At 53.0% G+C, this 9,407-nt stretch overlaps 1 protein-coding gene across 1 annotated transcript in view; it reads left to right on the top strand.

Moving 5' to 3' along the window:
- Nucleotides 1-5,235: 5,235 nt before the first annotated feature.
- The window catches only part of CCDC42B (coiled-coil domain containing 42B), a 5,456-nt gene continuing 1,284 nt past the window's right edge, over nucleotides 5,236-9,407 (top strand). Inside the window, exons 1-5 of the mRNA XM_006901014.1 lie at nucleotides 5,236-5,291; nucleotides 5,816-5,921; nucleotides 6,663-6,767; nucleotides 7,146-7,346; nucleotides 8,929-9,150. Of these exons, the coding sequence (XP_006901076.1) occupies nucleotides 5,236-5,291; nucleotides 5,816-5,921; nucleotides 6,663-6,767; nucleotides 7,146-7,346; nucleotides 8,929-9,150 (690 nt within the window). The remainder of the gene's footprint in view (nucleotides 5,292-5,815; nucleotides 5,922-6,662; nucleotides 6,768-7,145; nucleotides 7,347-8,928; nucleotides 9,151-9,407) is intronic.

A 9,407-nucleotide genomic window follows, 5' to 3' on the forward strand; every position in this document is an offset into this window, starting at 1 on the left:
CTGAATCTCTCTGGGCATTGGTTTTCTCACCTGTCCCACAGTGACCACATATCATCTCAACCGTGGGGCTTTCTTTCGAGAGACTTTCAAGAGAGAATGAAAATGAAGGTCTCCGAGAAGTGGCAGATACCTAAGACGCTCATGCAGAGAGTTTGAGAGCTGTGTCCTTCAAGGCTCACACGTCACCTCCTCTGGGAAGCCCTCCAGGATGTCGCTCACCCTACACAGATGTTTTTCATCCCTTTAGCTGGGCTCCCACACCTTGAACTGGGTTTATTTTGCAAGTTTTGAATGAGAGGAAGGGCCTGTTCCCGGGGCTGGCACTTGTGCACACTTACTTCTACCTGTTAAGTTTGCTGGCCACCTGCCTGCGGGAGTTAGAAGGGCTGGCACAGAGCTGCACTCGTTTGGGTCCACCCAGGGCTGGGCACCGACAGGAGGGCAGCGGCTAAGTGACTGAAGGAACCAACACCCAAGCAGGAGGGACCAGGCACACCCTGCCCAGCCTCAGAGACAGACCCCAACAACTGCTGCCCAGTCTCCTTCCCTGATCCCCCACCCAGTGCCCCCACCGGGCTGGTGAGAGATCTGGAACCTTGGCCTTCTCTCCCTGACTCACTGATGCCTGGTGTACCCAAGACCCTCAGAGACCTGGGCCTCAGTTTCCCCATCCGGGAAGTGGGTCTAGCAGGGCATGCTAAAGGATTATGACATCCTTTCATGAAAGGCTCCGAGGTTATCCAATGTTGGCTCTAGAACACTGGTGGAACTGGTGGGTAGATAAAACCTCTCCCCTACCACAGTAATCAATCTTTATCTGCTCCCCTAATGTCAAGAAGACAACGATTTTCACCACTGGACCAATTGGTAGCATCAGGATGGATGACGAAGAGATTGAGATTGTTCACAGCTTCAGTTTGCTTGGCTCCACAGTCAATAGTCTTGGTACCAGCAGCTAGGAAATCAAAAAATGTATTGCGATGGGAAAGTCTGCTGTTAGGGACCTCTCTAAAGTACTCAAGAGCAACAGTGTCTCTCTGGAGCCTAAGGTGCGCCTGATACAGGTCATGGTCTTTGTAATCACTTGTTATGCATCATAACAATGACTAGGGAGGATAGAAGGAGAATTGATGCCTTTGAGCTGTGGTGCTGGAGAAGAGTATTGAATGTTCCATGGACTGCCAAGAAAACAAACAGATTCATCCTGGAGAGGGTTAAACCAGGCTACCCCTTGGAGGCAAGGATTCTGGGGCTTCGTCTGACATACTTTGGACATGTTGTAAGGAGAGACAGGTCCTTGGGGAGGGACATCATGCTTGGGAGGGTGGAGGTACAGCGCAGGAGGGGAAGACCCTCTATGAGGTGGATTGATTCAGTGACTGGGGTAATCGGGATGGGTGTGTCAGAGGCAATGCAATTGGCACAGGATAGAGCAGGGTTTAAGGCTGTTGTACATAGGGTCGCTACGAGTTGCAAACGACTCAACGACTCAACGGTACATGATAACAACAACAGGTCTCCTAAGTAAATGTACAATCCAGGAGAGGAGCAGGGACATGAGCTATTAAAGGGCATGGTGCAAAGGGAGCTCTGGTGGCCTTAGGGGCAAAGAAGCTGCACTGTAATATTGAAGACTTGTGGTTCAAATCCCCCAGATGCTCTGCTGGAGAAGGAGGGAGGGGGGAGGGACAATCTCCTCCTGGGCCAGTGGGATCTGATTCAAGGGCTCACCACAAGAAAATAAAAAGGAAACAAAAGGGAGGGGCATAGTGTATCCCATCCTGCACTGCTGGGAGGTCGGTGGTTCCAATCACCAGCTTCTCTTAAAGAGCCAGACAGGCAGTTTCCTCCCACAAAGACTCACCTGATGTGCAATCACCACAAGTCAGAATCAACGCGAATAACAATGGGTTTGGGTTTATAAGGCTGTAAGAAGGCCTGGTGGTGCAGTGAGTAAAGAATGAAGGCTTCTAACCACAAGGTTTGAACCTACCAGCTGTTACAGTGATAAATGAAGAAATCTGTTTTTGTGAAAATCACAACCTTGGAAAATCTCTCTGCCCTACACTGTTCTGTGAGTCAGAATCGATTTGATGGCAATGAGGTTTTGGGATTTGTGGGGTTATTTTTGGGTGTTTTAGGGGGTATAGGTTGCTGTGTCTTCAAAACAGATGTCCTACTCACTCATACACCTGGGTGGGGGCTTCTGACTAGACTTGTGGTGCTCTCGGCAAAGCACTCAGCTTCACCCCGCCCCCAGGGCCCCCAGTGGAACCTGGAGTTTAGACATATGGTCCCCTGGGATCCACCCAAACTGCCACCCAGCTGTCTTGAAATGTCTCCAGAGCAGAGCAGGAAGTCACATTCCCAAACACCCGTCCCCAGAGGGAATTGCCAAGGTTATCAACCATGCCAGCCAGGCCTCCAGGGAGCTGGTTCTGTCACCGTCAGGTATCCGGTGTCTGACCTGCCATTTGCCCGGGGCTGTGGCCACCCTGCTGTAGTGTTTTACGCATGGTCCATCCACTTCCTGTTGTTCTGAGAAGCCCTGACCTGAGAAGTGCAGGGGGCTGAGGTCTCTCGGCTCTGTGTCCCAGTGAGGAGCCCAAGGGGGGTCCTGGGTGGGGGTCACCCACCGGGGGAGGGGCATGTCCTGGTGGAAGGGTCTCATCTGTCTCATGGACTTGAGTTGTGGATGACACTTTTAAGACACCTGGCATCATTCCTGCTAGGCCGCTCCCCTGCCCTCTGTGATGTCCACCTGAGACTGGACATGGGCACCAAGTGGAGATGACTTCTTATCCTCACATGGGGGTCAGATCTAGGGGTCCAGGGAAGGGGCTGCTGGTACCTGTTCCCACCAGCTTATGGGGGTCAGATGCCCCCCGGCTCCACATTGGGCAAACGTCAGTCACTGTCTGCTCACAGCCTCAGAGTGCTGTCACCGATGTGTGTGTGTGTGTGGGTGTGTGCGTGTGGGGCTACATTTACAGCGGTGCCCCCCCCAACACCTGCACACCCTGCCAGCCCCTTTCTGTAACCTTGGTGTCCTGTTCCCGTGTCGTTTGATGATTTACATGCTAGTCTTTCTGCTAAATGTCAGGGACAAGGTCTGATTCATTCCAAGCCTCCCACACTGCACATGGGGTAAAACTCAGACACACTTGCCCGGCTGCGTAGAATTCATTTCCCCTTGAGAACTGCTGTACGCACAGCTTCCTTCCTCTCCGCACCCAGGGTGAGCGCTCAAGTTATGCCAACCTGCCCCTTCTACCCAGCGGCTGTTGACCCTGTTTCCACTCAAAGTGACCCTCAAGTGCATGTCCGAGGTGGCCAGTCTTTGTGGGAGGAGGCTACACCCATCTTTCTCCCAAGGAGCAGCTGGTGGGTTTGAACCACTGGCCTTCCCACTAGCAGCCCTATACATTATGCACTGTTATCACCAGAGTTCCTTCCTTCCTTTATACCTCCATGCGCAAAGCAGGAGACCCAGTCCCATCACCAGAGGGTGCCACGGACCTGCCCATCTCTAGACCTCAGTGTCCCCGCCTGTGAAATGGGCACCATCCCTTCTGAGGCCAAGATCCATCCAGGGCAAACTGCCCTGGTCCAGGTTGGGGTGAGGAGCAGTTCTTTGTCTCAGTAACACAAAGCCCTGTTTGTGATGTTGGTGAGCAAGATTCTGGGCAGGGAGCCACGTGGCACAGGAGGCCACAGAGGGAGAGCCAGGCAGGGCTTCCCACAGCCCCCCAGGGGGCTCGCTGCCAGGGACCCCGGCCTAACACGTCCCCTCCTCCTGGGGCTGGGGAAGAAAGCAGGTGTCCTTCTGTCAGTCGACACCCCTACTTCTTCCTCCCTCAGCCCGACTCCCCTAGGTGATCGCCCCGCCGCCTCCTTGGAATGGAGAAGTAGGAAGAGGGAAGTTGTTGGGGCGTGAGATATGAAGGGTGGAGAGAGTGGATATTTCCAGAAGCTGTGGGTTTGTGGCCAAGGGCAAGGCCAGGAAAGAAGCTGTGTCCCTCTGTCATCAGCAGCCAACCCAGAGCACCGTCAGGAGGCTGAGCTAGCGGCCAGGGAGGCCCCTAGAGGACAGAGTGGGGACAACAGCCCATTTAAGAGAAGGAAAAACTGAGGTCTTTGGGATGAAAACGCTAAGACCGTAGCTCCCAACTTCCTGAGCCAGTGTAGGGACCTTCTCCTCTAAGTTTGCAGGGGTTCCCAGGGCTCATTGCTGTGTCGTGTACAAACACCAGGCCCTCTAACTTCTCAGCCAGTATTCTTGGGAAGTTACTTAACTCTGTCACTTGTAGCACAAACCCAACCCTTCCTGGCCCCATTTAGCCTCGACATGGCCCAGCTGTCTTTGAATTCTGTACACAGACTTCCAGGCATTTGAGTGTACGAAGTGTTGCCCTGCTAACCCAATGGTCAGTGGTTCAAATCTACCAGCCATTCCTTGGGAGAAAGACAAGCCATCTCCTCCCTTAACGATTTGCCCCCTTGGAAACCAATAGAGGGTTGGTAGGAGTTAGAATCCACTTGGCCAAGGGGATGGTTTTTGGTTGATGAGGGAACCACATTCTTCTGCCCCTGGGCCTTTGCACATGCTATTACCGTCCAGGTGGAAGACCCAGGTGTGCTTGTTATATCATCCTGAGAATTTGTCCCTAAAAGCTCCCCCTGCTGGGCTATTCCCAGGATTACACTGGAGACAATGTCCACAGTTTCCCTCCAATCTCCCCCATGCACGCCCCTCATCCAGACCCAGATCCCCTGTCCCTTTCACATCAACTTCCTTCAGGTGGAAAGAGGGGACCCTTGCACGTGCTGTAACTAGGCTTTGCGTCCTGTGAGATGAATCCAAGACAGGCCCCAGTGCAGACACAGACCTCAAAGTGCTGAGAGAATGTGGCGGACCTTTCCTGAGAGTGACAGCCAAGGACCAGCCCAGGTGTGGAGCACCCAGAGAGGCAATGATTAGCCAAGGGACCCCCATCGTCTTCACTGCACCCCAGTTCTGATTCAGGATCCAAACCAGCACTCCCCTCCCGGTGGCCCCTCCCTCTCCCTAAGCCAGGAAGCGGAAGGTTGTGTTGGTGGTTGCCCTGGCAACCGGCTCAGGCTTGGTTGCATACAGAGATCACTGAGCACGCTGCTACTCCCTGCCCCCCATCAGAGCCCCCAGGCCCTCCTAACCCCCAAGTGTGTGCGGAGGCTCCCCCAGTGGAGAAGGGTATGGCTGTGTCCTGGGAGGAGTATTTCCGACTGGCCTTACAGGAGAAGGTGAAGCGGTGAGTGGCCGTGCGGTGGCAGAGAGAGCTGGAGGAAGAAGGGCAGGAGAAAGTGGGGAGGCCCAGCCCCTTCCTGCCCCTCTCCCCAAGTCCTGTCTTCCTCCGAGCATTCTGGTTTCCGTGAATTATTGTCCCACTTCATAAAGAGGTTCTGGTGGAGTGGTGTGTGAGGTAGTGGGCTGCAAACTGGAAGAACAACAGGTCCAGTAAACCTTGGGAAACACATGGGCAGTTGCCACCCATGAAGATTTACAGCCTCAGAAAGCTGAGGGAGGTTTCTCGACGCTCCTGGGCTTCAGTGGGTCCCAAAGAAGACACTGAGGGTCAGAGAGGACCTCGGACTTTCTCAACTGAGTTAGAAAGGAGCTGGACCCATACCGCAGGTCTCTAACCTGCTCCTGCGCCCAGCTGACTTCCAGCTGAGGTGAAGTCATTCGCACCAACGTGGGAAGGACTCCTGGCAGCCTGCTGGCCACCTCTGCCTGCCTCCCTCACCTCCCCCTCCTTCTCGTGCTGCCCTGCAGGGAGAGACCGGAGCAGACCATGCCCCCCTGCCCCGCTGTGCTGCAGCTACTGGAGAAGAAGCAGGAACTGGAGGATGCGGACAGGGACCTGCAGGCCCAGAAGGAGGTGACCAGAACGAATAAAATAGGAATAGGGGACTGAGCAATGAGAGAATGCCTGGAGCCTTGGTTTCCTCGCCTGTAGAATGGGAATCAAGTGAGACTCGCCGTTGATCCACATAAGCATGCATGGAGCACCCACTGTATACTGGGCACTGCAGACAGGACTGGGCAGGAACTGTGGGAGTCCAGAGGAAAGCTCGAGAACTCCACATGGGAGTAGTCAAGGAGGGCTTCCGGGAGGAAGTGATGTTCTGTAAGGATTGCTGACTGACAAGATAGCTTATCTAGCAGAATGGTCAAGTCAAAGCAAAGAGGGTAAGGTGAGCCCCCCCAAAGGAAGGGCAGGGACCCTGGAAGGCCGGAGCCACAGGAGGTACTTGGGCGTCATCCTGATGACTGTGGACTTGGGTAGGTTTAACCAGGGGAGCAGCTGGCAAGTTCAAGTTCAATAGGTTTGTTGTTACTGTGTACCACAGCGTCAGAACCAACCTATAGCTGACCCTCCGCGGGTTTTCAGAGACTGAAGACCACAAGAGAGTTGAGTGCCCACCTTTCTCCTATGGAGCAGCTAGTGGATTCGAACCGTATACCTTTGAGATTGCAGCCCAATTCCTTACTGCTAAGCCACCAGAGCACCCCAGTACAAGAAGGACAAACTTAAGTGGCAAACCTCAGTCCCTCCCTCAAACTTAGCTTAAACCTCTCAAAAAAAAAAAAAAAAAGACGCCCCTCTTCCCACACCCAGGTGTTCCAGGCCAGGATGGTAGCCCTGCAGCAGCGCCGGGAACAGCTGGAACAGAAGAAGGGGGAGCTAAAGGGGTCCTTCTCCCGCTTTGACAAGTTCTTGCAGGTAGGCAGCAACCGGTGGAGGGCAAATGGGTGAAGAGGAACACAAGCCTAGAAATCTATTACAGGCTAGACCAAAACAGAGATCACCCTTCTTTCTCCCCTGGAGGGGCTACTAGATTGGAACTGCCCAATTCCGTCAACACCTAAAACCCTCAGCCCAAACCTAAAAGGTCATATAAATAAAAGAAGTGGGCTAAGGAGTGCAAAAGAGAGTGGCGTGAAGTACCCACAGCATTCCCTGCAGCATTTAAAAGGAGTGACGGTGGCATGGAGATACTCCTGGCTGAATCTGGCCGCACAGTGACCATGGTAAGAGTGCCAGTGTTGGGGAGGCCCCGCCCCTGAGGTCCGCTGTCTCCTTCTCCGGCCTGCACTCCAGGACTCGGAGGCCCGGCGCAGCCGCGTGCTTCGCAGGGCGGAAGAGGAGCGGCACCGCGCGGACCGCCAAGAGGCCGAGGCGCAGCGGCTGTGCGCGCAACTGGAGGCGCTGAGGGAGGAGCGCGCAAGGCTGCAGCGCGCACTGGAGCGCCTGGCGCCCTGCGCTCACCTACTCGCACAGGTTCTGGAGCGACTTCCAGAGGTGAGCGCAGGCCAGGAGGCATTGGGGTTCAAAGCTACAAGGTGCAGTTGTGGATGGCTTGGGGCAGGCGCACTCCTAGAGTGCTTACTAACCCGCGTGCCATCGAAGGTGACTGATTCTTAGGGACCCGATGAACAGCAGATCTGAACCTGAACCTTGCCCTATCCTGCACCGTTCTTACCATATACTTGAGCCTATTGTTACAGTTACTGTCAGCCCACCTCCTCAAGGACCTTCCTCTCATTATCTGACACCCCCCCACCTTTCCCTGCGTGATGTCGTCTTTATCCATGGTCTGACCTCTCCTGACCACATGCCCAAAGTATGTGAAATGATGTTGACTATCCTTACCTCTAAGGGGCACCCCCAGCTGTACTTTCTCCAAGACAAACTTGTTAGGTTTTTTGGTGGTCCACGGGGTGCTCAGTACTCTTCTCCAGCACCGCAATTCAAACACATTAATTCTGTTTTGTTTTGGTTTTTTTTGTTTTTTTGTTTGTTTTACATTAATTCTTCTTTTATCAAACTTACCTATTGCATAAGACGTAATTGAAGAGATTATGGTGTGAATCAGGTGCACCTTAATCTTCAAACTAACGTCATTACTCTTTAGAATTTTGGAGAGGTCTTTGACAGTGTATTTTCCCCAGTACAACAACATACCTTTTCATTTCTTTTCTTTCCTTTTTTTTTTTGGTTTTGTTTTGTTTTTGTTGTTTTGGGTTTTTTTTACCTTTTCATTTCTTGACTGCAGCTACCATAAGTGTTGATTGCCGATCTAAGTAGGATAAAATAATTGACAATTTTTATCTTTTCTCCATCTATTAATTACTATGTTGCCTATTGGTCCACTGGTGAGAATGTTAGCTTTCTTGATGCTGTGATGTAATCCATATTGAAATCTGTTGTCTTTGATCATCTGCAACAGTGTTTCAAAGTCCCCTTCACATTCAGCAAGCAAAATTGTATCATCTGAATAATACAGATAGTTGATGAGTCTTCCTCTGATCCTTGCAGAAGACTCACTGTTTGAAGCCTAACTATATACTTAGAACACTATGTTCTGGATTCTTTCCTATAGACTAGTGAAGTGTCCTTGTTATTGTCAAGTTCATTTCACAGAAGGGGAAATCGAGGTTCAGAAATCTAATTCTTTTTTTTTAATTGTTATTTTATTATTTTGTGTGTGTGACTGGTATAGGAGGAGATTGCCCCTCCTTCTCCAGCAGAGCATCTGGTGGATTCAAACCACATACCTTTGGGATTGCAGTGCAGCCACCGGAGCTCCCTAGAAATCTAATTCTTACACAAAGTCACCTCATCACACAAATGGGGGAGGTGGACCCAGTTGTCTGAAAAATATTGGTTAAATGACTCAAGGGTGGATGTTAATGGCAAGTGGTGAATGGAATCTCATCTCAGATCTGTTCCCACTTGCGGGGCAGGGGCTGTGTAATGAATGCTCCCATTTTACAGCTAAAAACTGAGGTGGTGCTGGGAGAGCAAAGCAGGCCAGGAGACAGGAGGAGGGCAGCGGACTGCTGCCCCATGTGAGCTCCCCTGGCATCCCTACCACCCCCAGTTCCAGGAGGTGTCTGAGCTGGTGGCGCGCTTTGATGGCCTGGCCAACACCCTGGTGGCGCAGAGACGCACGGAGCGCGACCAGCGGGCGGAGCTGGAGGCGGCACGGGCGCGGCTGCAGCAGCTGCGGAACACCTGGCAGGACGAGGTGCTCCAGCGAGCACAGGAGTGCGCGCAGCTGCAGGAGCGCCTGGAGGAGGCCCGCGAACGCAGGCTGCGCTGGGTAGGGGATGCGCTGGGAAAGGCTGCGCTGGGGAGGTGCTGCGCGGGGTAGGGAATACACTGGGTATGGTCTCCAGGGGGCGGTGGGGGTCCCAAAGCCTCGCTCTGAACGAGCAAGTGCCAGGGGTGATGAGGGCTGAGCGAAATGCTCACCAAAGAGGGCAGCACATGGGATACAGAGGGTCGGTCCTCCCCAAAACCCGATGGCACACCTGCCCTTGACTGGGGGGTAGTGGATGCGGACAAGGTGAGAGATCT

The sequence above is a fragment of the Elephantulus edwardii genome, unplaced genomic scaffold, assembly GCF_000299155.1.
Source record: "Elephantulus edwardii isolate Elephantulus edwardi_28Jun2011 unplaced genomic scaffold, EleEdw1.0 scaffold00304, whole genome shotgun sequence".
NCBI classification, from domain to species: Eukaryota; Metazoa; Chordata; class Mammalia; order Macroscelidea; family Macroscelididae; genus Elephantulus; species Elephantulus edwardii.